At 34.5% G+C, this 18,469-nt stretch overlaps 1 protein-coding gene across 2 annotated transcripts in view; it reads left to right on the top strand.

Moving 5' to 3' along the window:
* ABCA5 (ATP binding cassette subfamily A member 5) overlaps positions 1 to 14,390 on the top strand; it is an 86,506-nt gene extending 72,116 nt beyond the window's left edge. For both annotated transcript variants that reach the window (XM_025363034.1, XM_025363035.1), the window contains exons 29-39: positions 2,244 to 2,370; positions 2,678 to 2,795; positions 2,894 to 2,985; positions 4,355 to 4,530; positions 4,965 to 5,040; positions 5,169 to 5,263; positions 6,979 to 7,098; positions 8,209 to 8,358; positions 8,843 to 8,922; positions 10,551 to 10,606; positions 11,198 to 14,390. In XM_025363034.1, coding sequence (XP_025218819.1) covers positions 2,244 to 2,370; positions 2,678 to 2,795; positions 2,894 to 2,985; positions 4,355 to 4,530; positions 4,965 to 5,040; positions 5,169 to 5,263; positions 6,979 to 7,098; positions 8,209 to 8,358; positions 8,843 to 8,922; positions 10,551 to 10,606; positions 11,198 to 11,305 — 1,198 coding nt within the window. In that variant the 3' untranslated portion in view covers positions 11,306 to 14,390. The remainder of the gene's footprint in view (positions 1 to 2,243; positions 2,371 to 2,677; positions 2,796 to 2,893; positions 2,986 to 4,354; positions 4,531 to 4,964; positions 5,041 to 5,168; positions 5,264 to 6,978; positions 7,099 to 8,208; positions 8,359 to 8,842; positions 8,923 to 10,550; positions 10,607 to 11,197) is intronic.
* Positions 14,391 to 18,469: the final 4,079 nt, after the last annotated feature.

The following is an 18,469-nucleotide window of genomic DNA, read 5'->3' as shown; positions in this document are numbered from 1 at the left end:
TTACCCAAGTAGTGAACATTGTACCTAATAGGTAGTTTTTCAACCCTCATCCCTGCCCCCTTTTGAAGTCCATAGTCATAATGTTTCCGTGTTTATGTTCATGTGTATCCACTGATAAGTGAGAACATGTTGTATTTGATTGTTTCTTTATAAGTGATTACTTACAAGTGAAAACATGTGGTATTTGATTGTCTGTTTCCAAATTACCTCACTTAGGATAATGGTCTCCAGTTCCATCCATGTTGCTGTAAAGAACATAATTTCATTCTTTTTATGGCTGTATAGTATTACATGGTGTATATATACCATATGCTTTTTGTCCAGTCAACTGTTGATGGACTCTTAGGTTGGTTCTATGACTTTGCTATTGTGAATAGTACCATGATGAACATATGAGTGCAGGTGTCTTTTTTATGTAATGATTTTTTTTTCCTTTGGGTATATACTCAGTAGTAAGATTGCTGGGTTGAATGGTAGTTATATTTTAATACTGTTTGGAAATATATCACATTTTCCTAGTTAGCGCCTTCTTATCTCTTTCTTTTCAGTAGTTATCCAAAGCTTTCTCTTTATTCCTCATATTCCTCAAATCACCTTCCTGCATCTCAGTAAATAATCTTGTCATTTATCTCAGAAAATAGAAGCACTTAATTATAAGTTATAAATTTCTACAAATTTACTCACATCTTTCATCATTTTTGCCTTTTCCCCATCCTAGAGGAAGTAGCAGCCCATCCTGTTATCCAGGTCTTCATTTATTCTATATACTTGGAATATTGCTCAATTTTCCTTTTCTCTTTTTCTCTTTCCTTTCTGGATCTCAGTGGTATATTTTTTGTGGGGTTGGGGAGGGTCACCTTTCTTCCATATATGAAAGAACCCATGGATCTCATTTGAACATGAATCCATCTCTAATTCCTATTCTATATCTCTCATTCCTTTCATAGCCCAAATCCTTCTATCTCCAGTTACTCGCCTTCCATCTACTCCTATAACTCCCTGCAATCTGAATTTTCCCTTACCTTTCCATTGATACTATTTTCAATAAGATAACTAAAGATTTTGTCTTTTAATTGTCTAGTAGGCTCAACTTATTTAACTAATCTGCAGCCTTTAATATGATTGACATTGTTCTCCTTACACATTTTTCTTTTCTTTTTTTTTTGAGATGGAATCTCACTCTGTCATCCAGGCTGGAGTGCAGTGTCGTGATCTCAGCTCACTGCAGCCTTCACCTCCCAGGTTCAAACGATTCTCCTGCCTCAGCCTTCCAAGTAGCTGGGATTACAGGCATGTGCCACCAAACCCGGTTACTTTTTGTATTTTCTTTTTTAGTACAGACAGGGTTTCTCCATGGTGGCTAGGCTGGTCTCAAACTCCTGACCTCAAGTGATCTGCATGCCTTGGCCTCTTAAAGTGCCTGGATTACAGGCAGGAGCCACATTTTTCTTGTTCTTTGTTTTCCATTATGTCTTCTCCTGTTTGCCTCTATACTTCAACATTGCCTTTGCAAGCACGTCATACACTGTCTATCCCTAAAGATGGTGTTACTGTGGGTTCTGACATCAACCCTCTACATCTACCCTTTCTGGGCAATTTCATTTATACTCGGGTTGTAAATTTTTTGAGGGCAAGGTTCATGTTTTTTCATCTTTCTTTCTGTGTAATAATAATACCTGACACCTACTAGTCATAAATAATATTGTTGAATAAATGAATGAGTTTAGGTAATATCATCCAAATGCTTATCAGTCATTGAAAAATAATGCTTGTGGCTGGGCATGGTGGCTTGAACCTGTAATCCCAGCACTTTGGGAGGCCGAGGCAGGTGGATCACCTGAGGCCAGGAGTTTGAGACCAGCCTGGGCAACATGGTGAAACCCTGTCTCTACTGAAAATACAAAAATGAGCCGGGCGTGGTGGCGCGTGCCTGTAATCCCAGCTACTCAGGAGGCCGAGGCAGGAGAATCGCCTGAACCCAGGAGACAGAGGTTATAGTGAGCTGAGATCTCACCACTTCACTCCAGCCTGGGCAACAGAGTGAGACCGTGTCTCAAAAAAAAAAAAAAAAAAAAAAAAATTGGAAAAATAAAAATATCACTTGTAATTCCACCTTTCAGAGATAATCCTAGATCTTATGTTAGTGTATTTTTTCAGTCTTTTCTCTACCTAGTATCTGAATTTCTTACCATTTTAATTATTTGAAAACCTACTGTCTTTATATATTTATTATATATATGTAGAAACCTTTCAACGAAGTCCAAAAATAGGAAGCTTCCAGAACCACCAAACAATGAGGATGAAGATGAAGATGTCAAAGCTGAAAGACTAAAGGTCAAAGAGCTGATGAGTTGCCAGTGTTGTGAGGAGGTAATTTATTCTTTATGGCTAAGTCATAGTAAATATGAAATGATCAATTCCCAGTATGTAGAAATTAATCTGAAAAATATTTTTCTTTGCATATGAAGCAATCTGAAAAAAATCTTTCTTGGAAAAAAAATACTTTGTTTACTTACTTTTGAATAAGTCAGGATTTCAGTCACAAATGGATATTTATTTGTACAGTATCCCCTTATTAGCCAATATAATTTTTGTAATATGGACATGAGGTATGTGCTGCCTGTCATTTCATGATAGGTTTTATAACTTTCTTTTTAAATACAATTTTTCTTATTAGAAACCATCCATTATGGTCAGCAATTTGCATAAAGAATATGATGACAAGAAAAATTTTCTTCTTTCAAGAAAAGTAAAGAAAGTGGCAACTAAATACATCTCTTTCTGTGTGAAAAAAGGCTGGTATTTAATTTTTTATTGCATAACTTTTCTGGAAGAGTAATTTCCACTTTTAGTATGATTGGATTATGAGTTGTTTTTCTTTCAATTCCTTTAGGAGAGATCTTAGGACTGCTGGGTCCAAATGGTGCTGGCAAAAGCACAATTATTAATATTCTGGTTGGTGATACTGAACCAACTTCAGGCCAGGTATGATATATAAGAGTATAGGATATGTTGAATGTCATTTATCTTTTTAATTAACAAACTTTTAATGACAAATTAGGATTTGATATTTAATTTTTATGTATATTTTTAGCATCTTTTATACAGCTTGATCAAATTATGATCTTTTGGGTTATCTGTAAAAATAATGTGCATGGTGAAATTTTCAGACACATGTAGACACACACATATATACAGTATTTCTGCTTTTGCAGTGCTTATATGCATGAGTTATTTGCCAACTTAATGGAAGACAATTTTATTAGCTGCAGGAGATGTGGGAGCTTGTTTTGACCTGCCATCAGCTAGTCTTTTATTATAAGCATGTCACTCACCACTTTGTGGATACTTCAAAAAACTACCTTGATCCCATTTCCTGCTTCTCTCCCCTTGCTTACTTTGTGTCAGCCACACTAACTCATTGCTTTCCTGGAAAATGCCCGGCATATTGCCCAAGATGTTTCCTTTGTTTGGCTATACCTTATACCCTAGAAATATATATACTAAATTCACTTATCTCTTTGGCTCAACTGTCACCTTCCAGTGAAGCTCCCTGATCATTAGAATTACATCTTGCTGAGGCCAGGCGCGGTGGCTCACGCCTGTAATCCCAGCACTTTGGGAGGCCGAGGTGGGCAGGTCACAAGGTCAGGAGATCGAGACCATCCTGGCTAACATGGTGAAACCCCGTCTCTACTAAAAATGCAAAAAAATTAGCCGGGCGTGGCGGTGGGCGCCTGTAGTCCCAGCTACTCGGGAGGCTGAGGCAGGAGAATGATGTGAACCTGGGAGGCGGAGCTTGCAGTGAGCCGAGATCGCGCCACTGCACTCCAACCTGGGCGACTGAGCGAGACTCCATCTCAAAAAAAAAAAGAATTACATCTTGCTTTTTCATCCAACTCTGTATTACTCTTTCTGACCATGTCTCTGAACTCTGACTTACCTATATATGTCCTCCCATCATCAAACATCAAAAAGGAGTAAAAAATCTGACTGGGTTCTGTGGTTCACTTAATCCCAGCACTTTGGGAGGCTGAGGCAGGAGGATTGCTTGAGCTCAGGAATTCAAGACTAGCCTGGGCAACACAGTGAGACATTGTCTCTGCTAAATTCAAAAAAGAAAACAAAATAGCCTGGCATGGTGGCACTTGTTTGTAGTCTCAGTTACTTAGCAACAACAACAACAATAATAATAATAATAATAATAATGATGATGATGATGATGATGATAAAGGAGTACAAATCTGACTTGATATTACTCTGGCTGTAGGAAGGGGTTTTAATTAATGTACTTGCCACTCCCTTCACAATGTAAATTAAGCAAAATAGTAAAAATTGGTTTGTGTTTCTATAGGTATTTTTGGGAGATTATTCTTCAGAGACAAATGAAGATGATGATTCTCTGAAGTGTATGGGTTACTGTCCTCAGATAAACCCTTTGTGGCCAGATACTACATTGCAGGAACATTTTGAAATTTATGGAGCTGTAAAAGGAATGAGTGCAAATGACATGAAAGAAGTCATAAGTCGGTAAAATAATTGTCTTTAGATTCCTTTCGTTACTTAGAAAGGTTTACGTTTCATATTTTTAAAATTTCATAACAAGCATTTCTGTGGACAATGATTTTTATAGAAAATGTTTATTTTTCATATATTCTTTATGATATATGAAAATATATTGATAGCTATAAATTATGATAGTTATAAAAAGGTCATTTTTCTATTTCTAGTTACAGGATGAATGTACCTGTAGATGTCATGAAACTTACTTTAATTGAAAGTGAACCATTTTATCAAGATATTAATTTATTTAAAATTACATAAATTGGAGACTTTTGCCCTTACCTACTTATAATAAGCTTCAACTGAGTATTCTAGAGAAAACAACATCAGGGATCACACCCAGTTGATATTTGTGTTTATATATGCCATGGTGCTCTCATTTTGTAATGTTCATTTTGCAGAATAACAAATGCACTTGATTTAAAAGAACATCTTCAGAAAACTGTAAAGAAACTACCTGCAGGAATCAAACGAAAGGTACTTTCATTAAACACCAAATAATGTCTGTATTTTTTTATTGATAGTTTAGTACCTGATACTGTCTTGATAGATTCCTTATAGTGAACCTTTGTTAATTCCCCACCCGTCTTTTTCTTTCCATGTAGTTGTGTTTTGCTCTAAGTATGCTAGGGAATCCTCAGATTACTTTGCTAGATGAACCATCTACAGGTATGGATCCCAAAGCCAAACAACATATGTGGTGAGTATGGTGCTTGTGACACAGTACATCATACTTCAGAAAAGAACAGTTTCTTTTATTATATTAGTTTTATGTTGTATGTACATCTTGATTTTAAATCCTATTCAAAGGATACAATAGTAATTAAAAATTAGATTTAGAGATTTCCTTAAGCTTTTGAAACTTTGCCGTATTTTTCATGAAGTGTTCATAATATTTTACATATTCCGAAACAGAAATAAGCATATGAATCATTATTAAAATAAAGAGTTCTAGTGTTCTGAATAGTTTTTAAGTTTTTTTCTGGTCATTTAGCATACAAATGATCTTTCCCATAATAATGGTGTCTTCAATTTATGTTGGGACTCTTTCTGGTACAGTCGTAAATTGCCTAATGACAGAGATACATTCTGAGAAAGGCATTTTTGTCATTGTGCAAACATAATAGAGTGTACTTATATAAATCTCTGGGTGGTTATAACCTACTACACACCTAGACTATATGGTACAGCCTATTACTCCTAGGCTATAAATCTGTAGAGCATGTCACTGCACTGAATATTGTAGGCAGTTGTAACACAATGGTAAGTATTTGTGTATCTAGACATATCTAAACATGGAAAAGATACAGTAAAAATACAGTATTATAATCTTATGGGATCGCAGTTGGAAATGTGTTTCATCATTGACTGAAATGTCATTATGCAGTGCATGTAAACTACTAATTAGTTGAACAACTCTTTTTTCTTTTTACTTTTTTTGAGACAGAGTGTTGTTCTGTTGCCCAAGCTGGAGTGCAGTGGTGCCATCTTGGCTCACTGCAACCTCTGCTTCCCCGGCTCAAGCAATTCTCCTGCCTCAGCCTTCCAAGTAGCTGGGACTACAGGCAAGAGCCACCACGCCCAGCTAACTTTTTGTATTTTTAGTAAAGACAGGGTTTCACCATGTTGGCCAGGCTGTTCCTGAACTCCTGACCTCAGGTGATCCGCCCCTTCAGCCTCCCAAAGTGCTGGGATTACAGGTATGAGCCACAGCGCCTGGTCTTGAACAACTCTTTAAGCCTTGACTTCCATGTCTATAAATTGTAAGGTTTGGTTTGGATGCATGTTAAAGTTTTCTTATGATTCAAAGCCTGTTTTGGTTATACCAAGAAAAGGCATCAATTTTAAAATTTATTTATTGTCATACTTTTAGCCCATATTAACATTTGGAATCATAGAGTTTTTTTCCATTTGATAGGCTTTCAAAATGAAGGGAAAATAAATTAGAATATAAAAGTCATGGCTGGGCGCGATGGCTCACGCCTGTAATCCCAGCACTTTGGGAGGTCAAGGCAGGCAGATCACAAGGTCAGGAGATAGAGACCATCCTGGCCAACATGGTGAAACCCCATCTCTACTAAAAATATAAAAATTAGCCAGGCATGGTGGCAAGCACCTGTAATGCCAGCTACTTGGGAGGCTGAGGCAGGAGAATGGTATGAATCCGGGAAGTGGAGCTTGCAGTGAGCTGAGATCGTGCCACTGCACTCCAGCCTGGGGGACAGAGCGAGACTCCATCTCAAAAAGAAAAAAAAGCATATAAAAGTCACAGTTGGGCAGAATGTAATATCCATAGCAATTGATGTTTGGTAAGTTTTAATTAACTTAATTAACCAACTAGTTGGATTTTAAAAAACCCATGTTTTTTAACAAGCAGATGTGTTCCTCTCTTTTTATTTCATTTATGTTTTATAGGCGAGCGATTCGAACTGCATTTAAAAACAAAAAGCGGGCTGCTATTCTGACCACTCATTATATGGAGGAGGCAGAGGCTGTCTGTGATCGAGTAGCTATCATGGTGTCTGGGCAGTTAAGGTCGATGTCTAAATAGCATGCCATTTAGGGGAAGAGGGTGGGGGCTGGATTTTGAATGTCATCATTTCAAAAACATGGCAATAGTTAGTAATTTAAATGTTAAATATTTTAGTTTTTGAGTTAGCTTTTTATAGGTTGACTTGGAAGTATGTTGAGTTTGTTTAAAATGTGGCTATCTACTTTGAATTTGAATTTACTTAATATTTCAATAACTTGGAATATTATTTTTAGGCATAGTACTTGTTATTTTAAAAAGTTGTTATATATTGGATTAATTATATAACACAAATGTGGAATAAATATGTGAGTTTCTACTTACATAAATAAATAATTGAGTAAAGAAATAAATGTGAGAGGTGTATCTTCCTTACGGAACAACTCCAAATAATATATGTAGATAATAACCACTTCAAGGGAGGGGGCTTAATCTCCTATCCCCCAGGTTTGGATGGGACTTAGCCAGTTTCTTGCAAAAAATAAACTACAGAAGAAGGAAAATAGTAACTTCACAGTTGAGAAAGCTGGCAAATACTACCTTAACTAAACAATGTTGTGCAGATATCATGTATTCACTGATATGATATGATGGAAAAAGTACTACAGCTGTGTGGTATTCTCTCCAAAACCCATAACCCAAGTCTAGTCATGAGAAAAATATCAGACTAACCCAAACTGAGGGACCTTCTACCACACCAGTACTTCTCAAAACTGTCAAAATCATGAAAAAGAAAGAAAGAATAAGAAACTGTCACCCACAGTTAGAGACTAAGGTGACACGATAGCTAAGAACACTATGGTATACGGATAGATCTGGAATAAACAAAGGACACTAGTAGAAAATTGGTGAAATCTAAATAAAGTATGGAGTTCAGCGACAAGGAATATACCAATGTTGGTGTCTCAGTTGTGACGAATTTACCATGGAAATATAAGATGATAAGATTAGGGAAACTGAAACTGGATGAAGAGTGTATGGGAATGCTGTATTTTCTTTGTAATTTTTCTCTAAATGTAAAGGTATATTTTTTAAAAATGTAGTCATATGTGTGAGAAATTATTGTTTGAAGCTGTCATTTTATATCTGAGCTTTCTTTTAAAAAATTACTTCAGATGTATTGGAACAGTACAACATCTAAAGAGTAAATTTGGAAAAGGCTACTTTTTGGAAATTAAATTGAAGGACTGGATAGAAAACCTAGAAGTAGACCGCCTTCAAAGAGAAATTCAATATATTTTCCCAAATGCAAGCCGTCAGGAAAGGTAAAATTTTAAAAATGTGGTTATATTTCTTTATAGAGCAAAGATTATAAAAAGTTTTTATATTAAGGATTAAGTGAAAAATCATCTTTTTATTAATAGACCATATATGTATATCTGTGTGTGTGAATATATATATATATATTTCATATATATGAAATATGTCTGTAGATAGATAATTTATATATATATATATGTATCTGTATTATCACCAATACTGGACTAATGAAGTCTGATGGCTGGTGTTTTATATCTGCCTTAGTATTAGACTTTTCAATATTCAGTAGTATTTAAATTTTTTTAACATTTTTAGTAGCAATGAGAGTTGTTTTGCTTGAAAATATGTTATTTTAAACAATTTTCATCCAAATAAATATCAAAATAAATTATTAAATTTAATTTTGAATTTTAAACATGTTGAACTTTAGCTTTAGAACACAATAGTAGTAATTTTTAATGTTTTTCCATATTTTATCTTTGTTTTCAGTTTTTCTTCTATTTTGGCTTATAAAATTCCTAAGGAAGATGTTCAGTCCCTTTCACAATCTTTTTTTAAGCTGGAAGAAGGTAAGTAGTATTTGAAAAACATTTATGTTGTAGCTTTCAAATTATGAAAGAATTTTATTTTAAAAGTTTAAAACTGGGGACTCAGTTTATTTTAGAAACTATGGCAGATAAGAAGATAACCTTTTATTCATTTAATCCAAGACACAGGTAAACACTAATGTCATAGAGATTTTGCGGATAAACTCTGTTGTAATGTAAACCTTTTACAATCTTTAGAGAGCATTGACACAGTTTATCACGTTACATCTATGAGAAGGGTCAGCTTAATTATCGAGTCTTTGCAGTTAGTCCAGCATCAAGAGCTCTGAGTTTCTTGAATCTTTACTTCATACTGGCCCATAGAAGTAGCCACACTATCAATACTCCAGTGGCAAAGAGAATTCCGAGTGTAGGAGGGGTGGGCAGTCCCCAAAATTTTAAGGAAGCTTATAGAATCTTGGCATTTTAAAAATTAGTGGTATGTAGGATAAATATATATATGCTGGTGACAGTTGAAGGAGATCACCTCCTGGAAGAATCAGGTATTCATATGCAGATTATTTTATGGCATTTGTAAACTGTCAAACAACCTATATTTATGTGTAAGGTTTATTATTAATAATTTTCAAAATAACTACAGGATTTTTATGATTATTCTTTATGTGATTGCTGAATATAGAACGATTTCCTGATACTGTATATATTCTTGTCACAGCTATGGATTAATGGGTGTTCTTTTGCAAAGAACACTAATTATTTTTGTATCTGTAATATATGTATTCACATAGTCAGGTAAAGTTCTGCTTTCCTGGCGATTTCTTTATGACCAAAGAGAACACCTGAACTACTTACGGAGAATTAAAGGAATGAATAGAATAACAGAAATTTGGTATTAACTTATATTGCAAAGGAATCTGAAATAAATACAGAAAAATTTATGGGCCGGGCGTGATGGTTCACACCTATAATCTCAGCACTTTGGGAGGCTGAGGTGGGAGGATCCCCTAAGCCCATGGTTTGAGACCAGCCTGAACAACATAGTGAGAGCCTGTTTTTACAAAATAATTTTTAAAATTACCCAGGTATAGTGGCTTGTGCCTGCAGCCCAGCTACTCAGGAGGCTGAGGTGGGAGGATTGTTTGAGCCTGGGAGGTCGAGGCTGCAGTGAGCCATGACTGTATACTTGCTCTGTTGCCCAGACCACTGTATGCCAGCCTGGGCAACAGAGCAAGACCTTGTCTTAAAAACAAAACCAAACAAACAAAAAACGGTTTATGGAGATAGGACCAATATCCAGAATCTAGTTCAAGAAGCCAGGATAGGCTACAGTGGAGTTGGAGAATGGAAGATAAGAGAGCAGGGATCAAAGAAGACATGAAAAGAATCAGCAGGAAAAAGATAATGGAGGAGAACTTAGAAAAAGTGAAATAAGACAAGTAACATTAAACATATAGTAATTAGGGCTATAGAGGAATTATAGGTGTGGGGAAGAGAAAGGAAGTAAGAGGGAAAAATAACTTGTTTTGGCAGCTTCAACTTTAAGTGAGTTGATGACAGAGTTATTTTAAAATAGATTGTTAGCTACTTTGGTATGTATGGCCATTTTTTCAAATACTGATAAGTAAAATACTGTTTTTGTATTTTAATAGCTAAACATGCTTTTGCCATTGAAGAATATAGCTTTTCTCAAGCAACATTGGAGCAGGTACTATAAAGTTAAATTTTTAAAAATTATTTTATAGAAGAAAGTATCTGATATTGATTGTTTTGGTTTATACTGGAGAGGGAGAGATATTGTAAACCAGCGACAAATTGTTACAGGATAATCTTAAACTTGGTATAATTTTAATCAACCATAGATTCTTCACTTACTAATTTTTTGAATTTTATTTTCTAAATTGATATTATTTTAAATTGGCAAATCACACTGTTCATCGGGTACAGTGTGATGTTTTGATAAATCAAGCTAACTTCCATTTGCTTATTTGGAATATCTGTTTTTTTGTTTTGTAAAGAAAGTGTCATGATGGTGGTATTTCACATTAGTGTAATTGAAATTACACTGTTTAAGTAGTTATGAATTATTTTTTAAAAAACAAATCTATTAATCTAAAGTAGTATTCATCTTTTCATGTAACTTTTGGAAATAACTTACTGTGTTTGAATAATGTTAATAAATCTCTTGATACTTGTTAAAATAACTAGATATAGCCGTGTACCGTTTCTGATTTAGCTAAAAGTTCTTTGAGATACTTGAGATATAGAATACTGTATTCATTTATTTCTTTTCACCTAGGTTTTTGTAGAGCTCACTAAAGAACAAGAGGAGGAAGATAATAGTTGTGGAACTTTAAACAGTACACTTTGGTGGGAACGAACACAAGAAGACAGAGTAGTATTTTGAATGTGTGTTGTTCAGTCTGCTTACTGGGACTTATTTCTTCTTCACTTAATTTTAACTTTGGTTTAAAAAGTTTTTTCTTGGAATGGTAACTGGAGAACCATGAACGCACTTGAAATTTTTCTAAGCTCGTTCACTGAAATGCTGTGGTTGTGTGTTTTGCTTTTCTTTAAAGAAAACTTATGTATAATTAAGTGAAACTGCATGTTTGTATTGAAGCATATTGAACTATATAGTTTTTATGTCATCTTTTTCACTTTTCAAAAACAGTGCTTCTGAATTTATGATTTAAAGGAATAGTAATAGAATAGTTTTGTTTTGAAGTTATTTTAAGTTTATGCCATCTTCTTAAATAAGTATGTAATGTTCCAATCTAAATAAAAAACTAATTCGTAAATAATGCATAGAAAAGATACGTAAAGCAATGTGAAAGTTTCTTGCTTCTCCTTTTTAATTTCTAAAATACCCGCTCTGAATGGAGGTTGTCATCCGTAAAAGCTAAAGAGTAAGCACTAGGAAATCTCGATATAGAGGTTTGAGGAAAGTGATATCCACTAGGGGGCAGTCATTGATCATAGTAAATGAAATGAGACCTTGTTCTATTAAGATGATTTTAGACATAGGTAATTAGGTATGTGAAACTACATTTCTTTTATTTAAAGTAAAATTCAGAAGGTTTTAGTTATTATAATTAAAGGAAGACTGTGTGTAGAATCTTATGTAATAGTCTGACTCTGACTCTGTGGCTAGAATGACAGTTATCTATGGAGGTGGAAGAATTAAGCCATACCTTTTCCCTCATCACTCTTGGAACATATAAATTTTTTGTCATCTTCCTTGCAAAGGGCACATTTAATTTTGTTCTTGAATAAAATATTTTATTGGATATTTTTATTGATAAACTTTAGTGAATATCTTTCTCTTTTATAGAGTTTTAAGTAGATCAGTGTATAGATTTATTTAGTAACTTACCTCATTGACTTTGGAACATGTTGGGATATGAATAAACTCTTTCAAGGGTTAAATTAAGAATTGTAAGTGCAGTGCACCTAATTCTTTTTAATAAGAACCAGAATTTCATTATTTGATAGAGTTGAAGGCATGGCTAGTATTTTCTTAGAAATACTTCCTTGTAGAACCCATGTATTGGCTAAAGGTATAAAATAGTGTAAATAATGCTAGTTGGCATTACATTTCAACCAAATGAAAGTATTAACTTCATAAAACAAATATATTGGGAGTGTGATTATTGTATAGAGAGACTTAACAACAACATCAATGACAGAAGGATTAAGGACTGAGTTACTTCAAATAAGCAAGCCCTTTCAATGGCATTATTAATTCTTTAATATAGGCAAAATTTAATGAACTTTTAGCTTTATTGTGTAATAAGACATCTGTGATTTTAGGCTCTAGCAGCGGATTTAAAAGTGTTCTTTCTTGGTACAAAGTACATGACTGACTGGTATTTTCCCCCATTGCTGGGGCAGTTGCTATACACTTTCCTAAAGTATATATAATGTTTGCATAAGTACCCAGGGACCTCTTTTTTGGGATGTGCTTTTGAAATTATGTGTAACCTTGAATACTTAAGTTTAATAAAAGCCACAAAATTGTATCTATTGTTTACTAAGGCAGTCACGAAAAAATATAGGTGTTTTTAGAACCTGACCATCCTAAGAATGAAGATAGAGCATGACTAATGTAGAAAATTATCTGCTTTTGCGTGTAGATTTGGTAACTTTCACTTTACATTTGTGAATGTGTAATTGGTGCAAAGTAGAATTTTTTTCCTGCAAAGTGATAGTCACAATCATGTTATTAATTTTGTTCATTTAGTTACTTTGCTTTTAATGTATATGAATACATGCTCTTGTAAACAATTTTAAAAGACATTCAATTTTTTTTTTTTTTAGTTTTTATATACTCAGAATATATTTTGGTTATTAATTAAATTATATGTTTCCTTTTTCACAGTAACAAAATCTGACTCAGGAGTAATATAACTTAATTCTTAGGAAAACAAGGGTAAGTGAGCTGGAAAGCAAAGGAGACAAAAAGTCAAATATGATATTTATTTACAGTATACAGTTCATGTTTCTGAACATATTAATTTTAAAATGTCTTAAATTACTGATCTCAAAACTTTTTTCTATATAAATACAGATAAATAAATAAATATACATGTTAGGCAAAAGCAACTTCACCAACCTTGTATTTCCCATCCATGGCCAAATTTTAAAAGGAGAGTAAAAGCTGAGCTTTACTGAGTGAGTGTTTGCTGACTAATAAGGCAAGAAAAAACATGATGAGTGTAGTTTACATCTTACTTTTGTGGGCTCTTAATTTTTTTTTCCAGTTTGTTCTCAGTAAAGACTGTGGGTTTTCTTTAAAATATTTTTTTCTTTTAAATTGGCACAAATTATCTTAGGTCAGTATTTTCATTTTAATCATTAAAACATGTTTAGAGTAATGTAATTCAACAACTATTTTAAGTGATTATGTTTCCAGAAATGGATTCTTTGGAGAGAAGGATGACTATCAGTTTTGGCCCTGTAAGATCTTGGAGATCTATAAGATAGATACTTATATAACTTACATAAAATACATATATAACTTATATAACTAGCTATTATTTTATATAACTAGCTGTAATATGACAAATCCTTTGCTAGTAGTACTAACAATGCTTTATAGGAGCACAATTAATTTTACTTAGAATAAGTGTTGTTATCATTGTTTTTATTGTTGTTCTGTTGGTCACTCAAAATTTCATTCTAATTGTGCCCTGAGTTTGTTAAAATACCATAGCGTATTTTTGTGTAACTTGTAAATAGGCATTAATTTTTGGAAAATAGAAATGTTTATCCTTAATGTATTTTTAATTTGCTAACATTGATTTTTTAATTTCTTTCCTGAAATAGCATATTACCTAAAATGAAAGAATTTATTCTCAGATGAATAATTTTTGTATCAGCTATTCTTATAAGGTAAAAGTTTAATTATTTTTATTTATAATGTGTTGTATGTAAGCAATTCTCAACGCTGCTCTTTACGAAAAATAAATATGATTATATTAATAATAAGCTTTAAGAGTTGAAAATTTAAGACAAGTCATTTTGTATATTGAAGTGAGTTCTTTGTTATTTAGTGCTAATAATTGAATAATGAGTAGCTCATATTAAAAATGATGCAAAAACCTGGCACTAAAATTGTTAGTAATTTTTTTAAGTATCTGAGGCTAGTTTTCAAGTGCAGAAGGAACACTGACAATTACTTTATGTTTTAATTTACGTTCAGATTTTAAACATAAATTAGGTATGTTTATAGATCTTTTTGTCTTGAATATATTTTTTTGTAAATAGAAAGCAATCACTTTAACTTACATGTTATTACATATAACAGGTTAAATTATTCTCAAATATTTAACACTACTTACATATTTATCACTTTCCTTAGAATTTTTGAATAAATTGATTCATACAAACACTTAGGCAATATTTTAAATTTAATGAACAGATTCTTCCCAAGTGCCTAAACAACTCTTGCAAATCAAATTACCTTTTTAAATTAAGAAAATCAAGTTCTTAAGAATTTCAAGCATCATTTGGTGTTTCTTTCATTTTTGAGATAGGGTCTCACTTTGCTGCCTAGGCTGGAGTGCAGTGGCACAATCCCGGCTCACTGCAGCCTCAAGCTCTCAGGCTCAGGTGATCCTCCCACCTCAGCCTCCTGAATAGCTGGGACTACAGGCATGCACCACTGCGCTCAGCTAATTTTCATATTTTTTGTAGAAATGGGGTTTTGCCCTGTTGCCCAGTCTGGTCTCTAACTCCTGGGCTCAGGGGATCCACCCGCCTTGGCCTCCCAAAGTGTTGGAATTACAGGTGTGAACCACTGTACCTGGCCTTCAAGAATCTTAAAAATAGGCAATATACACAAAACTTCCTGGTTATAAGGCTTGCAGCCACACTTGGATAAATATAGTAATGTGTTGCATAACAACATTTGGTCAAAAATAGGCCAGTAAGATTATAAAATATAATACTGTATTTTTCTTGTGTCTTTTCTGTGTACACAAATACTTAACTGTTGTGTTACAGTTGCCTACAGTATTAAGTATAGTAGCATGCTGTCCAGGTTTGCAGCCTAGGAAACAGCAGGCTGTATCATATAGCCTAGATGTGTAGTAGGCTATTGCCTTAGCACAGTGACAAAATTGCCTAATGATGCATTTCCCAGAACATATTCCTGTTGTTACATGATGTCTGTACAAGATTCTCAAATAAATACAGTATCAGTACACTAATCCGAAGTAATTTTTTCACCATGTCTACATATATACCTTTGCAGAGTTACACATTTGTCAGTGAAAGAGCTCACGCTGTCAAAATTTATCCCTTTGATAATTTCAGACCAAGAGATGGATGCTAATTAGGTTTCTCAGTTAATGATTGGGACTGATCAAGGGGTATCTATCAACTAAACTCAATAATGATATAAGCATAGAACCTGGATCTGCCTTCTAAGACTATGCCGGCAACTGTTGAGGTGGCCCTTCTTTTATGTTCAAGCTTTGATTTTTGAGCTTTTAAGTTGTGAGTTAACTCAATCTAAGTTTCAGGTTTTTGCAACCCAGTATTTTCCCTTAAAACAAGATGTTATTTAGGTTTTATTATTACGTTTCATCCAAATTCATGATAATAGGACTTTCCAATTTCTGTGTTGTGACTATAGTATAATGTGCTTAATTAATGAAAATGAATTCCTCAGGCTGGGTACAGTGGGCCACCCCTGTAATCCCAGCACTTTGGGAGGCTGAGATGGGTGGATGATTAGGGTCAGTAGTTTGAGACCAGTCTGGCCAACATGGTGAAACCCTGTCTCTACTAAAGACATAAAATTAGCTGGATGTGGTGGCACATGCCTGTCTGTAATCCCAGTTAGTTGGGAGGCTGAGGTAGGAGGATTGCTTGAACTCAGGAGGCAGAGTTTGCAGTGAGCCAAGATTGTGCTGCTGCACTGCAGCCTGGGCGGCAGAGTGAGACTCTGTCTCAAGAAAAAAAAAAGAAAAAAGGAAAGAAAGGAAATGAATTCCTCACATGGGTTGCAATTTTACTTTCCTTTCTGTTTTGTAATTCTTATGTGTCTAATTAATCATAATACTATGGTCATTTTACCGACAGAATGATACCATTATTGTTTTGGTTCACCTTATCTAATTTTTGTTTATTAATATATCTTTGTCATATAGTTGTAGGAAAAGATGTTGAGTGCTAGTTGTGATGTGTATGTATTGGCTAGTAATTTCTTTGGCCAAATTATACTATTGATATTGTTATGTGATTAATATGTAGTTGATATTTGTTTTCTGTTGACTACATTTAAATTCTCATACATAAGTGTACATGAAATCAAGTTTGTGATAGAATGACATTAAAATTATACATCAAGCTTTACAAATTGGTAAGAAATCTCAACTTCTAGTGTTATCTTGTCTGCTAATTTTGAAAGACCTTATGTGTATCTTCTAATTCTTCAGTAAGTATGTAGCCTTTGAATTTACCTTCACCAAATTAAGACACCAGATAGTTTTTAGAGCCATCTATGATGGTGCATAAAGTCTTTAAGGTTCAAAGAAAGACTGCTTTTCATTATTATTCAGTATTCACAAATATTTTATTGTATGTCAGTTAAGAATCAAGCCTTTTCTAAGCACTAGACATACACATTATTGAAACAATAGAGAAAAGTCTCTGCCCTCACTGAGCTTTTATTATAGTAAGACAAATTACCTACTTTAAAAAATACATGACATGTTAGATGATGGGGAGGGAGATAAGGACTCTTGGTGCTGCAGATGAAAGCACACTGATCTCATGTAGGCAAGACTATACTGAGAAGGTGAGTTGGTACTGAAAGTACAAAGGCTCTGAGGCAAGATGTGAGTGGCATATTTGAGAGAGAAACGGGACCAGTGAAGCTTTAGCTAACCGATCAAGGGGGCACTAGTGGAAGACGGGATCGGAGAGACACCAAAGGGCCCTTACAGACATTTTATTGACCTTCAATGAGATCAGAAGTCATTGGAGGTTTTTGAGTAGAGACGTGACAACATTAGGCATATTTGAAGGGAACAATTTAGCTGCTGTGTTGAAAATAAATCAAATATGAGGGGGCAGAGCACAAGAGACCTGTTAGGAGGCCGTTGCATTTGATTAGGCAAGACATGGTGAGTTGAATCAGGAAGGTGATGAGAAGTGGTCTAATTCTGAATATTGTGAGGGCGGAGATTATAGTACATGGGGTATGGGAGAAAGAGAGTCAATGACACCCGGGTTTTTGTTTTTTGTTTTGTCTGAACCTCTGGAAGAATAGAATTATCAATAGTTATGTCTCCGAACCTGTCTTCTACTAGTATCATCAAGTGGATGAAGAAGACCATGGAAGTTCAGGTTTGAGGATTTGAGGGAAAGGTCAGTTTTGTACTTGTTAAGTTTGAGATGCTCATTAGACATCCAAGTGGAGATGTCCAGTAAGCAAAGGAAATAAATATTGGGAGCAGTGTTAGTTTTGGAGCCCACTCACAAGCTGAGAGTCAAGGGGTATGGAATGGTACAGCAAGACCCTAGCAATAGTGAAACATAGGTAATGTTAACTGAGGCACACTGCCAGAAGGCAAGGGGTCTTACCCAGACCAGAGTAAGGAAATTCTGAGAACAGATTTGAGACCCAGTGGCACAAATCTTAGCTACTGAATAACTGAAAAGAGGATATTGTAAAGTGAAATTGAGTTTGTGATTGATTTCTTGGGAAAGCACTGCTGGGAAAGAAGAAGACAACTTTGGAAGGGGCCCATCCCTTGGAGGCTTGATGATGTAGAGAAGTCAGGCAGCTGAAGAGTTCTACAGAAACAAGTTAATATCACAGTCAGAAGACAGACCACCAAAATCTCCCTACATGGTACTATTTGCTAAATTGCATTTCACTGTACCCACAGAAGAGTGTGTTAGTTTGGAAACCAGGTTAGCCACTCCAAACCCTTCATTTCTTCTATTCCAGGACCATAGAATGGGCTATTGTTCCAGGTTCCTGTGGATGCTGAAATGAACTGCCTGTATTCCCCTTCAGAAATACAGAACTTATTTCTCTGGCCTCTGAGAGTGC

This window comes from Theropithecus gelada, chromosome 16 (genome assembly GCF_003255815.1).
Source record: "Theropithecus gelada isolate Dixy chromosome 16, Tgel_1.0, whole genome shotgun sequence".
Classification (NCBI taxonomy): Eukaryota; Metazoa; Chordata; class Mammalia; order Primates; family Cercopithecidae; genus Theropithecus; species Theropithecus gelada.
Note: the sequence above shows the minus strand (reverse complement) of the source record. Positions and strands in the feature narration are given on the sequence as shown.